The sequence below is a fragment of the Drepanopeziza brunnea genome (assembly GCF_022702325.1).
Source record: "Drepanopeziza brunnea f. sp. 'multigermtubi' strain 214-2 chromosome Unknown ctg5, whole genome shotgun sequence".
In the NCBI taxonomy this organism is placed as follows: Eukaryota; Fungi; Ascomycota; class Leotiomycetes; order Helotiales; family Drepanopezizaceae; genus Drepanopeziza; species Drepanopeziza brunnea.
Genome location: NW_027094068.1, coordinates 1,982,163 through 2,006,321, shown reverse-complemented (window position 1 = coordinate 2,006,321; position 24,159 = coordinate 1,982,163). Strand labels below are relative to the sequence as shown.

Below are 24,159 nucleotides of genomic sequence, written 5' to 3'. Positions count from 1 at the left end.
CCCTATCGCTATCCTGACCCCGGTATGTCCCAAGGCTTCCTTCCTTTGTCCTCTCATTCCACAGACCTCCCTCTTTCCTCTTATCGCTCGTATCAATTTAATTTCAGCAAGGGGGCACTGCTGACGATTCAAGATATCAAACCGCCTCACCTCCCCGTACCGCACCAGGAGGTACGTGTGTCGTGTGCGACCCAGACCTGGTGGCTTCGTGCGGTCACTGCTCAGATAAGAGAAAAACAAAAAATATAAAAAAGTAAGTCGGGAAGATTGTGCCAGGGCGGGGGCAGCTCCTAAACATTGATCTCTCTCTGCCTTGCTGTTCATTCCTGTTTCTCGGTCCTGTTTCGGATGTGCCTTCCGATCTCCTCATCGTTCGGCATATCTTTTCTCTCGTCGCCGCTAGCCGAGGCGACGGTGACTATATCTTGTGCATCCAATGTCCTCCTCTCTCTCTCTCGAACTTCAACATCTTAAACGACAAGACTCTTGAAACTCAACACGGCTGACATGGCGGACTCGCAGTTCCCAGACTTCTATGAGCCAGTTGGTTCCGATTTCGAACTCGATCAACAGAAAGGAAACATGACGACCCCAATCCGCTCTCCCTCCCACAAGGTTCTTGATGACCTTGCCAAGAGCCCAGAGCGACACCTCTCTCCTCAAGCAATCCACTTCAGTGTGCCCCACAAGAACGGAAAGAATGGCAGCGGTAACGGACACAGAATCTTACGCTCTCCCACGGTGGGATATATTGCTCCAGAGTTCAAGGGAAAGCACGCCCAGATGGTTGAAGGTAAGAACTATCTTCCGTTTGCACCGCGGGCTGTAGAAGAAGTCTGCGGTTCCTCTCCAAGGAATCCTGGGCTTGCCAGTGGCAACCAGGATGATGTATTTCGAATCTTTGGTCGCCAAATCATGACGGGGGGATCATGTTGATTTCTGTGTCTGTCCAATGCTTGATCAACACCTTCCCCAAACTTCTCCCACTCTCCTTCTCACACGCACACGCACCCTCAATACCAACCCAACCTCCAAGCAACACTTACCTAACTCCCCAATAGTCAAAGCTAAGATTGAGGCCAGCTCATGGATTCCCCAGCCCCTCATCGACGCGCAGATTGCCTGGTTCTACAACGAACTGGGCATCGACGACGTCTACTTCGAGTTGGAGACCCCGGACGCGATTGTGAGCAACATCGTCTCCCTCTACGCGGCGAAGATCGCGGCCTTCGCGCGAGAGGACCGCCGACAAGAGATCAAACTCGACATGGAGGCTGTTGATCATGCAATCTACATCGATACCAGCGAGCCTGGCGTCACCAACCTCGATGGCCCCCGCTACGAGCACCGCTTGGAGAAGAGGTATCTCGACTCCTCCTCCACCAGCACCTTCCGCGTAGAAACCTTTCGGTCGCCGACCAACTTGGCCGGCACCGAACCCGCCAAGACAACTATGCGCTGTTACTTCGTGTACGAATGCCAGTTTGTCGACCCGAACCCCTCGCCTCAAGAGACGCGTCTTGAGGTCATCGCAGATCGACTCTTCCTCGCCAAGGCGACGAAGAATACCAAGGAGATTTACCAAGATGTAATTGAGTGAGTCAACCAGGCAGATTTTGTCCGGTTTTGTCCCGTCTCGTGAGCAGTTTGCGCTTGCAGCCAATCCCGATAACCTCCAGATTGCGTATCTGCTGACTCCGGTATTTTACAGACTAGCGGTCTCAAGAAACGGTCCCGTAATCGAGGTCTTCGACATCGAGGATTCCAAGGAGAAGAGACTCGTCGTCGCGTTTCGTCGGAGAACCGCGGAGGGTTTGTTCAGCGCACTTTCTGATCTGTACCACTACTATGGTGTTACCAGCTCTCGCAAGTACGTCGAGCAATTCAGCAACGGCATAACTGTCATCTGCCTATACCTGAAGCCTGCTCCCAATGTGGATGCGAAGGTAAAGTTTCCTCCTCTCGAGGCCTCCATCCACCAAATCACCAAGGAGATCTCTCTGCTTTACTGCATCCCACAAAATAAGTTCCAACCCTTGTTTGCGAGTGGCCGACTCAGCCTCCAAGAGACGGTCTATGCGCACTGTCTCATGGTTTTCGTCCAACACTTCCTTAATCGCCTTGGTTCTGAATACGGATCGTTGGTCTCTGCTCTTGATCCTACGAATAGTGCTCATGCCGAACTGCTGTCAAAGATCAAGAAGCGATTGAGAGCTCAGACCTTCACCGCTGGCTACATTCACGAGATCATCGGCATGTATCCCGAGCTGATCCAATCTTTGTATGCGTCTTTCGCAGCAACCCACCTCACCATTGGCCCTGGCTACGAGGAGGACACGATCACCCCAACCCCTTCTTTCGCCGCTCTTTCGGACGCTCAGCTCAAGGACCTGATTATCAAGACCTGCAGCAACGAGCACGAAATATTGGTCATGGACGCGTTCTGCACGTTTAACAACGCGCTCCTCAAGACCAACTTCTACACCCCGACCAAGGTCGCACTGAGCTTCCGTCTCAACCCCAGCTTTCTACCCGCCATCGAGTACCCTCAGCCCTTGTATGGCATGTTCTTAGTGGTCAGCTCCGAGAGTCGCGGTTTCCATCTCCGCTTCCGTGACATTGCCCGAGGAGGCATCCGCATCGTCAAGTCGCGTAATAAGGAGGCTTACGCCATCAATGCCCGCTCCATGTTCGATGAGAACTACGGATTGGCCAACACCCAACAGCGCAAGAACAAGGACATCCCTGAAGGAGGATCGAAGGGTGTCATTCTCCTCGATGCCGCTCACCAAGACAAGGGTAGTGTTGCATTCGAAAAGTACATTGACAGCATCATGGATCTCCTCCTCAAGGCCGAGACTCCGGGAATCAAGAACCCCATTGTTGATCTCTACGGCAAGCAAGAAATCCTCTTCATGGGTCCTGATGAGAATACCGCCGACCTCGTTGACTGGGCTACGGAACATGCTCGTTCGCGTCGCGCTCCATGGTGGAAGTCTTTCTTCACCGGCAAGTCTCCCAAGCTTGGTGGCATTCCTCACGACGCGTACGGTATGACCACCCTGTCCGTTCGTGAGTTTGTCAAGGGTATTTACCGCAAGCTTGAGCTTGATCCCAGCAAAGTCCGAAAGATGCAGACCGGAGGACCCGATGGTGACTTGGGCAGCAACGAAATCCTTCTCAGCAATGAGAAGTACACCGCTATCGTTGATGGTAGCGGTGTCCTAGTCGACCCTAACGGGATTGACCACGAGGAGCTGACTCGTCTTGCCAAGGCACGCGTCATGATCTCTCAATTCGACATCACCAAGCTCTCGGAGGCCGGATATCGCGTCCTGGTCGACGAGATTAACGTCAAGCTTCCAAGCGGCGAGGTTGTTGATAACGGTACCAGCTTCCGCAACACTTTCCACCTTCGTGATACCGGCCTGACCGACTCTTTTGTTCCGTGTGGTGGCCGTCCCGAGTCTGTCGACCTTTCCACAGTCGGCAAGCTCATCAAGAAGGGAAAATGTACCATCCCCTACATCGTCGAAGGCGCTAATCTCTTCATCACCCAAGATGCCAAGCTCCGTCTCGAAGACGCTGGCTGCATTCTCTTCAAGGACGCGTCTGCCAACAAGGGCGGTGTGACATCCTCTTCCCTCGAAGTCCTTGCTTCCTTGTCCTTCGATGACAAGGGCTTCGTCGACAACATGTGCGTCGGCGCCGACGGTCAAGCACCCGCATTCTACCAAGCTTACGTCAAGGAGGTGCAAGCCAAGATCAAGGACAACGCCCGCTTAGAGTTCGAGGCCATCTGGCGCGAGCACCAGCAGACCAAGATTCCCCGCAGCACCCTTTCCGATACTCTCTCCATTGCCATCACCAAGCTTGACGAGGAGTTGCAGAAGACGGAACTGTGGAAGGACGAGAAGCTCCGCAACTCGGTCCTCCAGGATGCCTTGCCAAAGCTTTTGCTCGAGAAGATTGGTCTAAATACTATCATCGAGAGAGTGCCAGATAGCTATCTGCGGGCTATATTTGGCAGTTACTTGGCGAGTCGGTTCGTGTATGAGTTTGGAAGTGCGCCGAGCCAATTTGCGTTCTTTGACTTGTGAGTCGCATTCTCCCCTCTCCCCTCTCCATATCTACATGTGCAAGACTAACTAGATCGCAGCATGTCAAAGCGCATGCAAAAAATCCAATAGGCGCCTTTTCCTCGCTCACGGATCCCTCGTTCGCATTTCTTAGCCTTGGCTTTCCCTTTCTTCCCTTCTTGCATTCAGAAGGATTGAAAAAGAATGGAACACAGGATGGAGGCGGCGTTACTTGAAGCTCTTTGCATTGCATCACAGGCGTTTTCGAGTCTAGCAAATAGATTCTCTGGAGTTATCCTTCCGTGTGGCTGGCAGGAGAAAGTGCTTTACCTGTCCAGCACGCCTTTATTTTTGCTTTCTAGAGATAGATAACTACGTTCGTTTGTGCGTTGGCATGACTTGCGTGACGTCGATGTGCGTGGCCACGGAGGTTGGCTTGGCTTTTGTAACAGTACCCATGAACTTGGTGGTGGAGTGATGAGATCACGGTTCTCACCGAGATTTACTAGATGTATGTAGACTCGATTCACCTACAATGCATCCTCGGAGTCCTCCAGACATTTGAGGATCTCGATACCAACCGCACGCACAATCTAATCGATGAATGGTGACGCGGACTCTTGTCTGCCCTGCTACTGTGGCAAATTGGCAATTGGGCAATTTGGTAGCCCTGCTTTGCTTGCTCCTATCGTCCTAGTTGTACGACGTGGGCCGGAGTTTCCTCGATTGACGGAAAGTTGTACTCCGTACAGCAAGATGAGGAGTAAACGAATGAATGAGTGAATGGTGGTACATTGAGATGTTCATCATTCCCCCCCTCCCCCCTTTTTCCTCCTTTTCCTTCTTTTTTCCTTCTTTTTTCCTTTTTTTTCCCTTTTTTTTTTTTTTTTTTTTTTTTTTTTTTTTTTTTTTTTCCTTTTTTTTTTCTCCTTTTTTTTTTTTTTTCCTTTTTTTTTCCCCTCCTTTTTTGGGGGGGGGGGGGGGAGAGAGAGAGAGAGAGAGAGAGAGAGAGGAATAGCAGTCTTCGCAGCCATACTGGTCGAGAGACCTGATAAGTATGTATGTATGGGTGGAAGGAAGATGGGCCAAAAACATGAGTAGATATTAGCTAGAGCTAGGTAGCTGCTTGGGGATTCCCATGTTCATGAATATGTATGTATGGATATGTGTGTGTGTGTGTGTGCATTTTTATAGCTACTGCAATTACTGCTCATCTATCTGTCTCTATGCAGGATCGAGCTAGGCCAACAAACCAAACAGCAACGAGGTCCTCTTCCAGTATTCCTTCGCAGCAGCCTGTATCCGCTTCCGACTCGCGGCATCGAGTTCGACCTTCTCCTGCATCGCGTTCCGCAGCAGCAGCAGCGCATCCTCATCATCGTCATCCTCGGATCCAGCCTCTGGGAGCTCAAAGGCGCTCTGTAGCACGAGAATGTCGAAGAGGGATTGGATGAAGACGTCGTCGTCGTCGTCGTCGCTTGGTGAGGACTCGGTCACGACCGCTGGGCTCGCGTCGTCAACCTTCTGATTCTGATTCTGATTCTGATTCTCATTCTGATCTTCGGTGGATTCGCCGTTGGTGGTAGGCTCGGTCCCGTTTGCAGTATCCGTCTCGGCCTCGGCATTGGCGCCGTTGGTCGTCCCGTTGACCCCGGCTTCGACTTCGGCTTTGGCCTCGACTTCGACTTCGGCCTCGACTTCGACTTTGGCCTCGACTTCGACTTTGGCCTCGACTTCGACTTTGGCTTTCGCCTTGAGAGCTTCGCTCCATCCCCTACCCACCGCACCCCTCATCTCCTTCTTCAGAACGCGCACAGCAGCTGGACTCCATAAGTCGCCGCCTACTTGCGTCATAGCCAGTGCCAGATTGTGCAGCAGCTTAAACATCCCAGGAGAGGGCTGGACAGGCAATTCAGGCGAACCCTCCCACAGCAATCTCCCAGACACTCGCTTCAATGTGTATGTTCTGCTGAATGCTTGCAGGGGCTTAAGAGAGACCTCCGAAGCAAGTCTTTGATGAAGGGGCGCAACAAGCGGGAGACCAAAACCCTGGAGGGCCGCATGCTTGGGAAGCTCGGTGCGAATGTCCCGGATGATACGGAGAAGGTAGATGGAAATTTGCCCTATCTGCTCGCTAGCCTCATAGGTCTCCAACAATCCAGATATCTTGTCATGGAGCTGCCTATACGCTTCGTCCAAACTCGTATCGAGGTGTTCTTGCAGCATCTTTGGATCCTCGGTGCTCAGTAATGTGTTCCGAGACTCAACACCGAGATCATCTTCAATATCTTCCAGATCGTCATCCCAGCGTTGCTTTTTTAGCTGCTCCAGAATGACAATGACCTCGTCGATGAGATGTCGCCAGGTTTGGTGGCCTCGGAAGACTCGTGATACGGCATCGCTGCGACCGTGCGTACGGGCGAGAACACCTTGCTTGAAGAGCGCTGCTCCGTTGCTGATTTCCATTTCCAACAGGGTTTCATCCCAGAGACTTTCTTGTCGGTCTGTGATGCCTTCTCTCCATACTCCCAAAGTTCCTTCGATTTCTGTGGCAACAAGATGTAGTTTGCTCACTCTAGACTCGACCAGCGTGACTAGTCGATCGTTGATGACTTTTCGTAGACCATTTAGGAGGATCGACGGATCGAAGCCTTTTGCTTTACCGCCTTCTTTAATCCAGATCTCAAGAATCTGCGTTCGTAGACCGACGACGGTCTTGAACTCGGCTAAATGGCCCAAAGTTTTGCCCAATCCCTGCAACATTACTTCTGAGGCCTTCTTAGACCATCCCTTCAGCATATCCACGGCCTGGCTGCCTCCGAGGTCATCGTGTCTGATATATGGCGTGAAGAACAAAATTTCGTCTCCAAACCACTTTTCACAGATATCTAGTCTGAGGCCCTCGAGACTCCTGATTGACTCATCTTTCAGCAAAGGCTTCGTTTTCAGGCTTGCCAGAGCTTCTGAGAGCCGTCTCGGAACCAGTGCTTGAACGTCGAGTAATGTTAGCGTATACAGTTCCAATGCTCTCACAACTCCCGGACTATCCGCATTTTGGTCTTCTTCGTCAAATGCAAGAGCCATAGCTTCGCCTCTGATGTGTAGAAAGTGCCGTATGACATCTTTTGCACCAGAGCTTGTTGCCAGACTATGGGCTGCGAGTGCTTGGATCAGGTCGTCCCGACTGTCCCGTCCAACCTTCTCGGCAGTTTTCTCAACAGCCCTCAGGAGCTTCCTCCGTAGCGCACCCAATTTCCTCTTCAACTCTTCCACTGCATGCTGGTCCTCCTGGCTCCTCTTAGGTGCCATCTCCCCTACGCTCTTGGCCAACAACCGACTTAACACCAGCACTTTCGCAGCTAGCACCAGATTCTTCCCCTTCCCAGCTTTCGTTTCCGAGTTAACATTCCCTCCCTTTCTCAATAACTTCCCAACAGTGACCCCACATATCTCCAAGACTTTCAGTTTTGCTGCCCACGCCAGATCCTCAGCCCTCTTCTCCCCTCTCCCTCTCTCCTGCAGCTTCGCCAACCCGGTAGCCTTTCCCCCGACAATAGCTCTCCCACATCCCTTCCCAACCCGACCGAGCTTCTCCTCTACATGTCCGATATCCTCTCTCATCTGCAAGATCGTCTCTGCCGTCCCGAGGAGCTGTCGGTAGCTACCCCCCACCAATGTGCGCAGGCGCGCATTCTTCTCGTCTAGCTCGACGGTCAAGCTGCGGTGGAATTGGCGGACCTGTGGTAAGGGGTATTTGAAGGCTTCGGGGGCGGATGAGCAAGTCGCCGGGTCGAGGGTCTTGTTTGCGGCCATTATGCTGGTTTGAAGGGAGATTGAGAAAGGATGGGAATGGCGCGCGAGGGCGCGGGGAGGTTACAGGCGGTCTAGATCTGCCTGATGTTGCAGTATCATCTGAGCTGGAGCCAATATTGGAACGTTATATCCCTTACCAGTCAGTGACTTTGACGAGTCGATCAGCATTCAGACGTTGTTGTGAATGTACAACTAGAAGACACGGTTAAACAACAGTCCATGCGCGCCTCTCAGCCTTCTCTTGCAAGGCTGAAAGCTGCCTAGAAAAACCTGGCAAGGTGGCATCACGCGTGTGCCTGGAAAAGACCTGGCAAAACCTGAACACGTTACTCTGTTCTAGTAATGGTGGTATATTTGGTCCTTTCCTTCTTCGATGCTAACCACTAACATATTGAATTCAGTCTTCAGTGAACGTGATTCTGACGGCTTCAAGAATGTTAGTCTGTGCTCCTAAAGACATGCGTTCTCATTAACTGTACAATCTGTTGAAATCGTGTATTTCCTTGGACAAGACAATAACCGCCATGACAATACATAGAAAATCCCCAAGTATAAATGCGCCTGATGAGACATTTCAAGGGGATCCATTCCGAGCAACATGACGCCCTCAATCCGATCCTATTTCATGCATGCGACGTCTACCGAGTTCCTGCTCAGAGCTGGACTTGAAAGAGGAACTTTGAAGGCATTACCGAGATAAGGGACTGAAGGGTGTGGATCGCATACGTTCTTCCCCCTTGACTTTACCGTACATGTACCCGGCACAGAGGTACGACTCACGGAACTGGCACCAGCACATTACTTCGATTCTTATTTTCTGTCGTATTCCCGATCTGTCCCGGAGACTTCTCTCGCGGCTCAGGGGCTAGTATGTACATCGCTCCCTGGGCCCGGGGACCTTGAGGTTCATTCAAAGGGCTTTGAAAACCGCGCTCAGCATATCACGGCCAATCAATACTTCGAGGATTTCAGAAAGGAAGATAGAAAGATCGTGCTTTGTCAGCGCGTCAGTCACTCGCATGCGACTTTCGAAGTCGGCTCTTAGCGGGTGGGGTCGAGTGAGAAGTAAACAAACGCAGGGACGTACCCGCTTCCCATTCGTAAACAGCACTGTCTACCTTCCGCATGCAAGGCAAGTTTCGATGTGCATCCAGCAAAGATCACATGCATTCTATCCGTCCGTCTCGATCTGGCTCGCTAGCCAAGCTGCAACCAACCCAGACAGTTGCAAGATTCGAATCACCCACCCCGCTGCCTCGCTACCGGTGATCCCGTAGCGTCCAAGGATCCAGAACAGCAGACTGCACAGCACCGCCGCCGCCATCTGCGGAGTCGCGATCGCCATGTTCTGCATGCCCATCACAGCCCCGGCTTGCAGAACCGCCTTCGGTTCGTCTCTCCCGTCGTCCATCTCGGCCTTCTCTGCATTGCCCAGCATGCCGTCCAGCTCGTCCGCTGCATCGTCATCCTCTGCAGATGGCGGCCGGTATTCCGTGGAGGCGGACCCCTGGGACAGTATCTGTTGCGACGCTGGGATGTACGTCTGGCTCTTTGCGATTTCGGCGCTGATGAGTGCATGTGGCACCCATTGTGTGATGGCCCACGAGATTCCCAACGTGGCCACGAGCAGTGTGGAGATGAGGAGGCTGTCCGTGAATGCTGTTGAGAGGAGGATGACGAATCTGAAGATGTGAGACGCTGCCCAGAGTCTAGGGAGGGTGAGCCAGGATGTCTTGAAACGCCTGTAAAGTGTTCGGATCCGGTTGAGAACTTGATATTGCGATTTCTGGGCGAAGGTCAGATAGTCTTCGCTCTCGGTGGCGCTGCTTATGATGAAGTGTGGTAGAGTGAGATTTGTCAGGAGGGCCATCGTGGCGAAGAAGACCAGGGCGAGGGTCCCATATCGAGTTGACTCGCAGGTTACCGAAGAAGAGGATGGAGCTGGGAGAGCCGTGGACGGAGTCTGTACTTGGAATTTTACACCATCTGGCAATATCAGCGATTACCACAACAGTATCGGATATTAACGACACTTACAAATATCCCCGATATACGTGGTGATGTAGAACATGAACGGAAACCATGACAGCCATGCAAAAAATTGAACCGCAAAAATCTTCAGTATCTTACTTGGAAAGATCCTGAAGTTTGCAAAGAGCTCCCTCAGCCGGCCAAGAAGACCACTACTGTGCTTCGGAAACGAGGCGGCATCTAGCTTCCTCTCCTTTATCGTGAGGCAACTGAGTGCTACCGTAGAACCCAGCGCAACTGAAGCAATCACACAGACCCCTTTCATCTGCGTATCTCCCAGCCATGGTAACAGTAGCGGCAAATCGACAAAGGCGGTCGAGTATCCCAGGATACTTCCAAATCCAATAACACAGCTTGCATACGCGCTGGCTTGGACCTGCTGGGGCAGAGAGACCGAGTCGATGATCAGAGCTCGGATGCCGGACTGGACAGGTTGGATGGATATATTAAGAGCCCAAATCCACATGGAAGCCAGGATTTGAGTGGCCAGTAGCTCTGAGCTCCGCCACTCTCTGCTATTCCCATCGAATAGCGAGAAGAGAAAGGCAACACAGTCTGGGGTCCAAGGTAGTCCAATAGTGCATATGATGGTGAGTACTGTGCCAAGGATTATGAAAGGTCGTCTTCGGCCCCATCGATTCTCGCAGGAGTCGCTGAGGATGCCAATATATGGCTGGACGAAAGCTCCTGATAGTTGGGCGAGCCATACGAGGGCGATGATCGGAGAAGGGAGTCCTAGCGATGTGAGGTATGGCTACAACGGCACATTTTCAGCGTATGCCATGCTATGTATGTATATATCTACTTGTTGGAAGTGAGCTTACCGAGCCTTGGGACATGATGGTTGTCCATATAACCTGTAGGCTGAGCAAAATATTAGCCTATGTGCTTTCTTGAAAAGTCTTCATGGTGTATGGGGGAAAGAAAAAGCTTTACCCTCCGATGCTCACAGTGAGATATATCAAATACAACGGAGTCCTCATTTCAGCCTCTCCCTCACGCAGCCGACCATGGCTGCAAGATGCCCGACTCTGCCCAGTATCCAAGCTAGAACTGGAACCGTGATCTTGTGCTGCGCACTGCCTCGCACTTTCGAGAGCCACGCTCTTCTCCATCTCGAAGGTTTTGGTGGAATCCCGTGCAGGTATGACTTCGACGAGCAAAAGAGAAAAGGATCTCGAGAGTCAATAGCTTCACGGGTCCATGGTGGGTGGCTCTTAACACTCGCTTTGCCTCACCGCACTTTCTGACAATCCTATTATTGTACTTGGTGACACCAAACTAGAGTCACCGGGTGCTATTCCAACGCTGCAACAAGCAGCTTTTAACATGAGACTAATGTTTGGAGGTCGATAATGAACAGGGACTTGGAATTTGCACTGTAGGCCTGTTGGAACCGAAGCTGATTCTTTTGGCAGTTCCTATTTCCTTGGTCGAACTTCTCTAAGGTGCCGTTTGGTAAATATGGCCACTCGGAAACTCGGAACTAGGAAGTAGGAATTAGGAATAGAAACCGTTCCCAGAACGTCTCGGAAACGTTTTCTAGTGCCTAAACCTGTCTGGTAACGCTTCCTAGAATCTATGACTTAGAAATACTCTTCGTTTGAAGATTGAGTTGATCATCAATGCCGACTTTCTTCCGGTCAAGTATGGTATAAGTATTCGTGGTGATTGATAAGTCAATACATAGCATAAAAGTAAAAGTAACTCGGTCAGCTTCCTTAAAGGTTTTTAGTGGTGACCGGTATTATAGTTGTAGAAACAGGTCAATACGAAGTTCAGCTTTGTAATTTTCTTACAATCTACGATTAGTAGGGCTTCGAGCTCGTTTCATAGTTCCTAGTTTCGATTTCGAGGTTTCGATTTCCTACGGAGAAAGCTGTTACCAAAACCTAGGTTATATGGATTAGGAAATCGAAAATGGCTTGGAAACACGGCTAGGAAGCGTTACCGAACGGGCCCTGAAAGAAAAATTACTACCCAAGGTTTCAACTCCTACATCTCTCTTTCCAACACCAATTTTCCGGATTGGGAAGCATCTCGAAAAAAGAAAATACATAAAAACCGTCCGGACCGAGAGAGAAAGCAGAAACTCGAGGAAGTGCATAACATAACATGGCGGCGCCGCTCATTGTTTTTCAATTCGGTACGCGCTCAACATGCGAGAGGTTTGGCGCTAATTAGGGTGGTAGCAGAGCTAGTTCACCGATTAATATTCACCCGTCCAATGAATTGGAGGATCTGGACTCTGCGGTACCATGTACGACATGTGCGACAATCCCCGCCCATCATACAGACCTCATTGACGACCTGTCAGAAACGTCGAGAGATCTTGGGGCGCCGTTCGATTACACTCGCCTGCTTTGGTTAGCTGGAACATGATCAGGTCGACGCGAGGAAGACGAGGGCATTTCAGGTGGTAAAACAAAAAGGAGAGTAGACGGTCCTGAGCCCGTATATATATAAGAATATATCTGTCGGTCGGCAATTTGGAGCTTCGGTTCTTCGGTGTACATATACATGCCGTAAGAGGTGTGGGGGTCTCACGTAGGGCGTACATAGAACAACTCACCTTGCTAATGACTTACGGAGGGACAGACTCGAAGGTCAACAGCATAATGCATGGCTCAGGACTTGCCTGATTGCTTGCTGACGTATTCAATTTAAACGGGTCGTATTCCTGATATCTTACACCAGGCTGCCTTGATATCCCAAGCGTTCGCCCTCTCCCCCGTAGCCACCCGTCACTGCCTCAAGTCCGCGAAGAACTTATGGAGATCGGCGAACTTGATTCCTCTCATGCTCATTATATCGGTGGACTTGAGTTATCTCATTCTCTTAGTATCCCTGGCGTTCATATTTTGTCTTTTATGCCCCGTAATCTCTCCACCAGTCTCTCCTTCACCTTGTCCATGCTTTCCTTTAACCTCGCCAACAACGAAGAACTTGAGGAGATCGGCGAACTTGATTCCTCTTATGCTCATGATATCGGTGGACTTGAGTCATCTCATTCTCTTAGTATCCCTGGCATTCATCTTACGTCTTTTAGGCCCCGTAATCTCCCCACCAGTCTCTCCTTCACCTTGTCCATGCTTTCCCTTCACCTCACCAACAACGAAGAACTTGAGGAGATCGGTGAATTGATTCCTCTCATGCTCATGATATCGGTGAACTTGAGTCATCTCATTCTCTTAGTATCCCTGGCATTCATCTTTTGTCTCTTATGCCCCGTAATCTCTCCACCAGTCTCTCCTTCACCTTGTCCATGCTTTCCATTCACCTCGCCAACAACCTCCGCATCCTTGCCTGTTTCTTCCTTTCCCGGTGGTACCTCTGACTCAACTCCTGGCTCAATCGAAGGCAATTGAATCTGCCGAAGAGGGGACATGGTAGAAGATTGTAGGACAACTGGCGATGGGGGTAATGGTAGTGACACAAGGTGGTTAAGGACCAGCTGTAAGTAAGAGTAACGAAGCTCGTGTGCCCACGCATTATGATCGATCTCCTCTCCAGTCAGTGATGCGATGCAGTTGTATATCGCAAACACCCCACAGTCGGTGCCGTTCTGTTGCTGAGGTGTGTCAACGGCAATCTCATATCTGCCAGTTTTTGTTGGAACAGGGATTCCAGGAGAGGCTCTGCAAATGAGCCTCTCCAGGAATGGCATGTGCTTCTGCGCGAGGTTCAAGAGTTCTTTCCCGTCTCCATAATTCATGGAGTTAAGGACTGTATAGCCCCACTGTCCTTGATGGGCCACAGTGTCGATTTTGATCACAACCCACTAGACGCCAAATAGATCAGTTGGCGGAATCCAAAGTTTTGAGAAGCTTTGTGAAGCTTATGCAGCAAGCTATCTGGAAATCAATTATACTTACATGCGCTTCGCTATGGTTCCAGAAGAAGGATATTCCTCTGGTGCTAGGAGGAAAGGTATAGAAACTCTCGGGATTCCAAACCGACTCGGGCGCTCCATTTTCCATTCTACCCACCAGATACTCCAGGTAAGAGTCGGCTTTGTATTCATATGTAGCCAGCTGGTCCATGGACTCTCTTGACATCAGTGCTAAACTGTAGCCGAAATGGGTGTCGGGGATACCAGACGTATCAGAAAGTAGTACAATGACATCTAATCCCCGAGTCAGTATTGCTTACTGTGAAACATTCTTGTAAGCATAGTGGTTTTCAAGATAGAGAAAGACTTCAACAGCAGTGCGGAACCGCTCCTTGCACGCTTGCTCCATACCTCCACTCCACTGGCAGGTCATACTTCCTTGGAGATCGGGGTGTAGGTGGGACTCGACGTACTCATGATCTCTTCACTCAACCAACTTCCGTCTGCGCGGATGGCTGGTACGGGGAAGCGACGTGGATGCTCGAAATTGATGAGTTTCTGAAACTTCTCTGGCGCGAGGGCAAAGACTTGAAGGAGTGTTGCGCACACAGAGACCCCATTTAAGTATCCAAATACAATCCCATGATCGGCGCATTCTTCGAAGCCAGCATGCAGCTGCCAGAAATGGATGATTGTCTCGATGTGCTCTGCGAGAATATGGTTATTCGGACGCTTGATCCGGGATCTGGCGTTTCCGGTGACTTCCAACAGGTGCCGTCTTGCATCCTCCATGATTTCGTTGTGATGAATATCAAATGCGCCAGAGCAATCGTGTTTGACAGTGTGTGTTGATTGCGGTGCCCTTCGATTCTCCCGGCTGGTGCTGGACGGTATAGCGCTAGCGACACATAGATCCGCACGAGCCACCTACACTCGATCCAAGAATACGGCAACGGCGATAAACATATCAAGAGTAAGGCCGATGGAGAGGCTGGCTCTTGAGGAGGAGTCTGAAAATTTTAGGAGTCAAAACTCCTCCTAATCCCCCCAGCATGGACCAAACTCGCCCACTTGATTTCCGGGATTTGCCCCGATAAGAGAGAAAAAGAGAATTAAAAATGGAGGCTCGGGTCCCATAATAGAACGGTTCGAGGTGTTTTTCAGCTTTGTGGAATGGTGACCAAAATTTTTGCTATAGTGAGAGATCAAGCAAGGAAAGCAGAAAGAAAGACTGTGAAGAGAGAGGGCCATTGCTGAACCAAAAAAAGCAAAGAACATAAAAACTCTAGAATTATACAAGACTCCAAGAAAGTATAAGAAAAGATGGTCCCTTCGAAGCCTTGCGGTGTAGCTCTTTTGTGGATTGCAAGACAAGATAATGATCTAACGACACATAGCCTGATTGGGCCTGGATATATGTAGCTATACAATTGATCCCTACAGCTTATCTCATACTGCTCGATGGAATAGTAATAATACCATAGGTCTTTCAAAAGCGTCGGTGGTTGTTGCTGATTTGATATGGATTCGATGTAGTAGTTGATCACTTAATAATAATGTCCGAGCGATGTTATATTAACCGAGCGATGTCATATTAACCGAGGGGTGTCAAATTAACCGACCATGTGACTAGAGACTAACTAAAGATGTCTTTCATTATTCCCGTGTCAAATTAATCGACAATATAACTCCGTAGAGATTGATTAACTAAAGATCTCTATCAATATTCCCTTTACCAAACAGTCTTGAGCCCATAATCTATACAGCACGACGAAAAGATTCCTTATTTGATGATCGTAGGATTATCGATACAATCTTAAGCTTATAATCTATACAGCACGACGAAAAGATTCCTTATTTAATGATCGTAGGATTATCGATACAGTCTTGAGTCTATAATCTATACAGCACGACGAAAAGATTCCTGATTTGATGATCGTAGGATTATCGATACTGCGAGGCACCATCACTCACAATGTAAATACTAGAATCAGAATCTGCCCCTTTTTAAAAGGAAGCGGTTACCCATGTATGCATTTTTGCGAGCCTGACTGATGAGAGCCTCAAATTTAGCCTGATAAAATGTGCTCTAGGTGCATTATTGAATGAGTATTCCTCTGGTTCAGAAAAGTTTTTTTTTCCATTTGATTTTCAAACTATAGAGAATTTCCACAAGTAGTGTACCTTCAGACTGACAGACCTCTGGCATCCATCAGTCAGTATGTGCTTCAAGGCTTCAGACCCTGTAAAGCGTTGTTGGGGTATCTTATAGCCCAGAAGAAGTCCCATTTCTCGCGAGAGCCCCGAAATTCCCAAACTCCTGAGTTGCGCCATACTCCACAGAACGCCATCCCCGTTAGAACCCCTCAGCCTGACCCGCTCACTTCCTACTCCTCTTGGTCCTGACTCCCACCCTGTGCTGCATGGCTCCTCCTCCCATACCAACATCATCCACAACATCATTTCCACGGCCTGCTGGCATAGCACAATCTTCGCAGTCCTCTCCCATCCGAATTGTTTGCCAGATGTTCTTCTTATTGCACGGTGTTTGCACAAGACTCGCTTGTGAACAGTATTTTCCCAAAGCGTAGGTGACGTGCTTGCAGCTGTAGACGTGGGAATACCAGTAGCACATGATTTCGAAGGTTGACCTCGGATGTGGGCAAGGTAATGTTTGAGTAAGTCAACGACAGGTTCACGCGAGCCGGGTAGGATAAGACGGATGAATGGTTTCTGTCAGACGATCGAGGTGTCTATCGAGGGTCGTAGGTTGCTTGTATGACAATAGTCGTAATGATTGGGAGATCCGAGCAGAGTTTTAGTGATAGTATTGTGTTGCTATTGCGACTTGAGATGTGACCGTCCCCATTCAGCATGACATGACCGTCCTCGTTGAGCATGATAAAGGCGTTCTTATAGATCCCTAAAATTCGCCCCATTTCACAGTCCTTCCTTGTCACTCGGATGGCTACCTGATGTGGCTCACATGTACAAAGCCATCTCGTCCTCAACGGCCTCGTTTCAGAAGCCCATTATCATTTTGTGACAGCCAACCTAGATCTTTGAGACCTGTTTGGTCCAAGCTCCATCGTGCCCGATTAGTACGACCTGTTTGCTTGGTAGTGAGTGGCTATCCATGGGGTTGTTGAGCCACAACAAGGCTTACGTGTAACAAACGGGGCAGCGAGATCTCGCGACCCGTGGAGGAGCTCGAGGGAGTATGAGACTTCCCAGCGTAGGATTAGGCAAACAATCACTGGCGATGCCAGGCACCTGCAAGCTGGGCTGGCCACTGACCGGAACGTCCCGGACGATAGGGCTGCATAGAGCCATAGAAGTACGGCAGCGTGCCTCACGGATGGACTTGGGAATGCCGAAAAGGAAGCGCAGTGATACTTGCAAACGGGAGAGGAGGCATTTGAGAGTGGGAGTGGGAGTGAGAGCTTTCCACACGTGACAAGAAAGAAATCAGTTCGATCCTACCGGTACTCACCCCGTGACTCAATCCTTCCTACCTTGACCTGTCGAATGTGTTCTTAGCATATATGTGATGAAATCGTAAGAATCAAGGCCGAATTACAGAGCTTCGAGAAGAACAGCCCATGTGTGTCACGACGTGAACTCACCGCCGGCAGGAAGAAGATGCGAGATTGTTTGTTTGATGACCAAGCGGAGGACGGGAGGGAGGCTGCACAGGGAATATATACAACGTATGAAGGCAAGTCATAGTGGGAATTGACCTCACCACTTGGGGAAGGGCTCCCACATCTCACAAAGGTATGAAGGCCGGATTCAAGCGTGGAAGTTGTTGTTCCCGGGATGGCCGGTATGTATGTCACTGGACCGGCAATCGTCAGCTGAAAAAAAGGAACACCAACCAGAATCCCTTGTACCCGGCCATAATTCGAGATGGAGAAGTTGAATTGGCTTCATTCCCTTGCTCGAAAGCACCCTCCCGTACTTAAACCTGCCTATCAATCCGTTGCCTGTCGTGAGTGTAGGCCACGTGACAGTTGCACTGAATTATGAGGAGAAGGAAGAAAAAGCTCGAGACACATCCCAGGTCAGGATCCAGCAAGAAACCTCCCCCCAACTCAGTACATGATTTCCAAACGCCGCCCTCCTCAGCCTTCCGCCAGTCCTTCATCCCCATACATACCATATCACAGCCACTTATGAGGCGCCAGTCGCCCGGAATTCGTTCTCGATCAACTCAGCAGGAATCATTCGACCCGTGCAGTTGTAGAAATCGGCTTTTATACGTGCCCACTTCTCCTCGCGATGTCTCTGCTCCAACAGTCCCAGCATCGTACAGTCATCGGCCGTCCAAGCAAGATTAGATGGCTGGAGTCCGCCTCTGCCGCCGTCGGTGCTGTTCCAATGGGAGCTGGAGGGGCCCGGGTGGTGACTGAATTCATTTCTCGAGTTCTTGTGGCTTTTGGGAGTGTCGGGTGTGTTGGCCTGGCTGTTTGCTGGCGAATTTCCTGCTCCATTTCCCGAGTTTCGGTTCCACGAGCCGCCTGAGTTTGCGTTGTTATGCGATGTGTTGTTTTGGTTCCATGAGCTGCCTCCTCCATTTCCCGACTTCCGGCTTGGGGCATTGGGCTGGTTTTGGTGCGAAGAGCCGCCAGAGTGTGCGTTGTGGTTGGACGATTCGCCTCCCCTATCCCCGGAGCTTTGAAATGGTTTATATCCTGAATTCTGGTTCCAAGAGCCGCCAGAGTTTGCGTTGTTGTTGGACCAGTCGCCTCCTCTATCCCAGGAGCTTTGAAATGGTTTATATCCTGAGTTCTGGTTCCAAGAGCCGCCAGAGTTTGCGTTGTTGTTGGACGAGTTTGCGTTGTTGTTGGACCAGTCGCCTCCTCTATCCCAGGAGCTTTGAAATGGTTTATATCCTGTATCCTGGCTCCAAGAGCCGCCCGAGTTTGCGTTGTTGTGCGGTGTGTTGTTTTGGTTCCATGAGCTGCCTCCTCCATTCCCACACTTCTGGCTTGGGGCATTGGGCTGGTTTTGGTGCGAAGAGCCGCCAGAGTGTGCGTTGTAGTTGGACGATTCGCCTCCCTTATCCCCGGAGCTTTGAAATGGTTTATATCCTGAGTTCTGGTTCCAAGAGCCGCCAGAGTTTGCGTTGTTGTTGGACGAGTTGCCTCCTCTATCCCCGGAGCTTTGAAATGGTTTATATCCTGAATCCTGGCTCCAAGAACCGCCCAAGTTTGCGTTGTTGTGCGGTGTGTTGTTTTGGTTCCGTGAGCTGCCTCCTCCATTCCCGGACTTCTGGTTTTGGTGCGAAGAGCCGCCCGAGTTTGCATTGTTATTGGACGAGTCGCCTCCTCTATCCCGGGAGCTTCGAAATGGTTTATACCCTGAATCCTGGTTCCAAGAGCCGCCCGAGTTTGCGTTGTTGCCGGCAGTACCAGCTTGGTTCCACGAGTTGTAAACACTTGGATTATGGTTGTTACCCGCGCCCAGATTACTGTTTCGGTTACCATTATTGGATGCGTTGCCAGAAGTATCCTTAGATTTACTGGCCCATGCACCCCCTCCCCAGCCAGAATTGGTGTTTGGGGGATCGTCGAGGGTTGACGGATCAAGTTCAACCCATGAGCTGTTGAAAGCACCCCAATCGTCTAAAGGCACTGCGTTTCCAGGCTTGACAGACTTTCCAGTGGGGTTTGAGTCCATGAAATAGCCTCCTGGGGGAGGTGTGGGCTTGAGCTTACTCCAAGAGTTGCCTGTGCCGCCTTTATTACCACCGTCTGCGCCTGTTGTATCGTTGACTGCTCCCCAGCCTTCGTTTCCTGTCGATTGGTTGTTGTCTCCCCAAATGCCAGATTTGCCCCAGCCCGAGTTGTTCTGCTCTACTGCCTGGGTATTGTCTCCTGAATTTCCCGACGCTCCCCAGCCAGTGTTAGTCTGCTCGGCTGATTGAGTGTTGTCTCCTGTGTTGCCCCAGCCATCATCACCCCAGCCAGTGTTAGTCTGTTTGGCTGGTTGAGTATCGTCTCCCGTATTGCCCCAGCCATCATCACCCCAGCCATCACCACCCCAGCCAGTGTTAGTCTGCTCGGCTGGTTGAGTGTTGTCTTCTGTATTGCCCCAGCCATCGCCACCCGATGTCTGATTAGCACCTCCTCCAGCATTTCCAGCATCCTTGCCCTGTTTATTGCCCTTATTTTTCTTCTTTCCACCCTCTTTCTTCAGGCTCTTATTTTGCTTCTCCTGTCTACCAGACTCTTTGCCGGAAGTATCTTCAATGACAATCGGATCTGTGCTCCCCCAACCATCACCGAATATGTCGAATCCTGCTTCCCGGCCACCACCACTGTTGTCCTGTGTACCCGCCGGAGTAGCTTCATCCTTCTTCTCGCCTTCAGATTCGGCTTTCTTCTTCAGATCCCTGAAGCGTTCGATACAGTCATCCTTGCTCATGTCGACCTCCAGAGAAATGGCCTTCCAGGTTTTGTTCACAGCTTTCATACCAGTGAGCTTAGCATCCTTCTCGGTGGTCCAGCCATTGGCCGCGGCCGCCTCCTTTGCCTTTTGAGCCTCTTTTTCTTTCTCGGCTTTCTTTGCCTTCTCGGCCTCCTTTGCCTTTGCAGCTTCCTTTGCCTTTTCAGCCTCCTTAACTTTCTCGGCCTCTTTGGCCTCTTTTTCGGCCTTTGCTTTTGCTTTTGCCTCTCCCTCTTCTTTTGCCTTTTTAGCTGCTTTGTTTTTCTCCTCTTCATCTTTGGCCTGGTTTTTTTCGTTCTCCCCATTGTCTTTACTTTTCTCTTTCTTCTTCCCATCATCCCCCTGGATGACCTTGACTTTTCTCCTCAACGTCTTTTTCCACTTCTTATTCAGCCAAACTGGACCTCGTCCACAAGTCTTGCAATCAGGCGTGCACTTCTCACATCCATACTCGCCTCTTCCCTTGTGAAACTCATCCATTAACCACTCCTGTCCGCGACGACAGTCAGGGCATGTCATCTGACCATATTTCTCATGCATGTGCTTCTCCCACACGCACTCCTGGTTGCAGACTGGACAAGCCGGAACGCATTTCTCGGTAGCGGACTTTTTGACATTGCAATCTACGCAGGCGGGCGTAGCTGAGGGGGCGCTGACCTCAGGAGCGGGGGCGGGGGCGGGTTTCTTGGAGCCGGAGGACTTCTTGGATGAGATCGTAGGAGGGGGTTGTTTGGCAGGTGGTCCATCGTCCTAACATTCTATCAGCACGTACATTTAAAAAAAAAAGAGAGGGCAGGGGTGACGTACGCTCAGATTATCCTCGAATCCAGAATCAGACGAATGCCTGTTCTTCCGAGACGCGATCCTATTTGCAAATGCAGGAGAGCTGCTGATGGAAAGCAGTGAGCCACCCATGGCCCAATTCGACAGGGACAGGTTCACTCTGTTCGGTTTGCCGCGACCCGACGGCATCATGGCGGTTCTGCAGCGATTTTGTTGCGAGCTGTATGTATTTTTTTTACTTTGGTTGCTTGGACGGGGAGGAGCGATGCACAAGTGAGGTACTGTGCGATTGAGGTTCCGTATGAGAGTGTCTGAAGCGCGATGGTACGAGGTGCGTGTTGGTGATGTTATCGAGGACTCGGGTTTCGAGTCTGAGTATCGCTCCAATGTGAAAAGATACCCAGGTAGCTGGAGGCGTGAGTAGATATCACAGAGGAACCAACGCGATGTGAAGACGGGTGAGAGTGCGGGAGCGCAAAAAGCTATTACGCACTGGCTACGGTTGGTATTAGAGCTCGGAACTTGCGTGCATTGCGGAGTGAAAGAGATGATTGCGTGTGGTGGGTGCGAATGGAGGTGAATATAAATTGGTTTGTTTACCCCCTCACATATCCAGACCAGCACAGGCAGGCGCTAACGATTCCGGCAAGCGAGAATCACCTTTTGGCGGCGGCGTCGTCGTCTAACCAAAGGTGATTTCGGGATCGAATATCACGCCGGCCGTTCTCTCCGTGGAAATCTTTGTCCTTGTTACTACACCGAGTCATCTGGAGTCGGTGGTTTGCAGTGTTCGAAATGTTTATCATGACATGGGAAGTTTTCAGATCGAGGTTAACGTCACGAGTATTCGGTGGCTAGCTCTGCTCTGTTTGCAGCTTTGTGGTTCCATAGTGACGATTTTATTGATTGGCTTCTCTTCTCTATTCTTTGGAATTCTTCATACTATATTCCTAGCAGGTGTATCCGAGATCCGGCCGTGACAAGTTTACTTCAGATTCGATTTCGAACAACCCACTCCCGTGGCCTCTCTCCCAATGCAGAATTCTTTCCTCACTTCTTTCCTACCTAACATCTGCCCGTCCGTTTGGTTGGTGCCTCGAAGCATGGATTCTCTGTTCAGCACCGCTTGGGGTACGGTCTGGTCTGGACTTGGTGGCAGGCAGAGCAAAGGATTCAGACATAGTGCCCGGAAATACAGCTGACTGTTTTGAACTTTCCCTTACAACATCTCAATCAAGTTTGGAAATAGATTTTTTAACAATATCTCAATGTGATCTAATTTATTTGTACGTACTGGTTTGCTAATAATAAAGGAGCAAGTAATATGTAGATGATGTATATTGAGTTGGGAAATCACGAGGATCCCAAACGATTTTCGACTCGACACTCGACCTGTGGGAATCATCAAGTCGGTGAAGACTCGAGTGGGGCCCGTTGCCAAGCGTCCACGTGATTGGTGACCCCGCTAAAAAATCACCCACACACTCAAAAACATTCACGAAACTCGCATCAGACCAGCTCTACAAATACGCAAAATCCTCACCATTAGAATCAACCATTCTACTGGAAGACTGTCAAGATGGCCTCAAAAATCACAGTCGGTACGTAAATCAGTCGCCTACTCTCCCCATGCCCTGACCACACCTGCAATGTCTCCTGCGCAATTACTGACGATTTGCCACAGCCGGAGTGCGTACCAACGTACAACAACTCCTTCAGTACTCCCTCGAGACCAAGAAGCGCAACTTCCTCGAGACCGTCGAGCTCCAAATCGGCCTCAAGAACTATGATCCTCAGCGTGACAAGCGTTTCTCCGGAACCATTCGTCTCCCAGTCGTCCCCCGCCCCGGCATGAGCATTTGGTACGTTGCGGAGCGCACAAGGAGGGACATGGAGCGCAGGCTGACGGAGGAATAGCATTCTCGGTGACCAGCACGATATCGATCGTGCGAAGCACGGTGGTGTCGACGCCATGTCCGCCGATGACTTGAAGAAGCTCAACAAGAACAAGAAGCTTATCAAGAAGCTTGCCCGCAAGTACGATGCCTTCATCGCTTCCGACACCCTCATCAAGCAGATCCCCCGTCTCTTGGGTCCCGGTCTCTCCAAGGGTATGCATACTTCCTTCCTCTTCCTATCTGCGACTTCGGCATCTGCTAATGGATTTACAGCTGGTAAATTCCCCACCCCAGTCTCCCACAACGAGGATTTGAGCGGCAAGATCACCGAGGTCAAGTCCACCATCAAGTTCCAACTGAAGAAGGTTCTCTGCATGGGTGTCGCTGTCGGAAACGTCGAAATGACCGAGGACCAATTGATCTCCAACATCATGTTGGCCATCAACTACCTCGTGTCTCTCCTGAAGAAGGGATGGCAAAACGTTGGCAGCTTGACGATTAAGGCTTCCATGTCTCCCCCCAAGCGTGTCTACTAGATGGCGATATGGTATACACTCTTGACTGAGCTGCTGAAGGTATCGAAAGGATCTGTTGCGTAGCTTTATTAGGATCGTCTCGATGGAAATCAAGGATTTGCAGCAATCAATATCTGTACAGGATGCTTTCAGTGATATCACTTCTCATGGTGACATTCGTCGAGTACCACATAAATGATATGTATTTTGAAGTTGTGATGAAATTGGATTTTGAAGTTGTAAAGTAATTAAGATGCATCACATCCCCCGCGCAGCAGATTCGAATTCGCGCTCCCAGAGAAACGTCGACAAGCATGGAACGTGATAGATTGCGAGGATCGCGTCATCGAAGCCATCACAACGGATTGGCGGCGCAGGATATGCCTCAAGCGTGTACTGGGGGGCACGGGAGGCGGTAGATTGAGTTTCACAGCGCATTAGGAAACCATGAAAGAATCAACTGGCACAGCACAATCCATCTCAATGCTGGCGCATATCCCTCAGGGGGGAAAAAATAAAAAAGTCTTTGCAAATCAATCTCCCCTTGAACGCCAACCCCTTCCCTCACCTTCCCCCCATACACCACAGCACCCTCAGTGCCGGACCTCCACGTAATTTGTAGCGACCACCCCACAGTCAAACCTCCGATGGAATCGGCGAAGTCGGCTGGTAGGAAAGAGCGTTCACCTTTCCTCAAGGGCGCCGGGAACGGAGGAAAACCCATGTATGCCAGCTACAAGAAGCAGCGGTCAAAGAAT

The 24,159-nt window shown here is 50.3% G+C and overlaps 6 protein-coding genes across 6 annotated transcripts; 2 read left to right on the top strand and 4 right to left on the bottom strand.

The window, feature by feature from the left end:
* Positions 1-507: 507 nt before the first annotated feature.
* Positions 508-4,190, top strand: L3040_003884 (uncharacterized protein; the record flags this gene model as incomplete). The annotated part of the gene is made up of 4 exons (XM_007294938.1): positions 508-793; positions 1,062-1,596; positions 1,712-4,096; positions 4,160-4,190. The coding sequence occupies 4 exons, from the start codon at positions 508-510 to the stop codon at positions 4,188-4,190; spliced, it is 3,237 nt and encodes a 1,078-aa protein (XP_007295000.1).
* A 1,128-nt stretch (positions 4,191-5,318) lies between these two features.
* L3040_003883 (uncharacterized protein) lies at positions 5,319-7,892 on the bottom strand (the record flags this gene model as incomplete). Its single annotated transcript, XM_007294939.1, has 1 exon — positions 5,319-7,892. One exon carries the CDS (start codon positions 7,890-7,892, stop codon positions 5,319-5,321), a length of 2,574 nt encoding a protein of 857 aa, XP_007295001.1.
* Positions 7,893-9,063: 1,171 nt separating this feature from the next.
* On the bottom strand, positions 9,064-11,038 carry L3040_003882 (uncharacterized protein; the record flags this gene model as incomplete). Its single annotated transcript, XM_007294940.1, has 4 exons — positions 9,064-9,878; positions 9,930-10,677; positions 10,748-10,787; positions 10,860-11,038. 4 exons carry the CDS (start codon positions 11,036-11,038, stop codon positions 9,064-9,066), a joined length of 1,782 nt encoding a protein of 593 aa, XP_007295002.1.
* A 2,063-nt stretch (positions 11,039-13,101) lies between these two features.
* L3040_003881 (uncharacterized protein) lies at positions 13,102-14,547 on the bottom strand (the record flags this gene model as incomplete). The annotated part of the gene is made up of 3 exons (XM_007294941.2): positions 13,102-13,704; positions 13,799-14,049; positions 14,229-14,547. 3 exons carry the CDS (start codon positions 14,545-14,547, stop codon positions 13,102-13,104), a joined length of 1,173 nt encoding a protein of 390 aa, XP_007295003.2.
* Positions 14,548-17,928: 3,381 nt separating this feature from the next.
* Positions 17,929-21,177, bottom strand: L3040_003880 (uncharacterized protein; the record flags this gene model as incomplete). Its single annotated transcript, XM_066156579.1, has 2 exons — positions 17,929-20,955; positions 21,013-21,177. The coding sequence occupies 2 exons, from the start codon at positions 21,175-21,177 to the stop codon at positions 17,929-17,931; spliced, it is 3,192 nt and encodes a 1,063-aa protein (XP_066012159.1).
* Positions 21,178-22,567: 1,390 nt separating this feature from the next.
* L3040_003879 (60S ribosomal protein uL1) lies at positions 22,568-23,422 on the top strand (the record flags this gene model as incomplete). The annotated part of the gene is made up of 4 exons (XM_007294943.1): positions 22,568-22,589; positions 22,673-22,850; positions 22,906-23,099; positions 23,160-23,422. 4 exons carry the CDS (start codon positions 22,568-22,570, stop codon positions 23,420-23,422), a joined length of 657 nt encoding a protein of 218 aa, XP_007295005.1.
* Between the last annotated feature and the right edge of the window lie 737 nt (positions 23,423-24,159).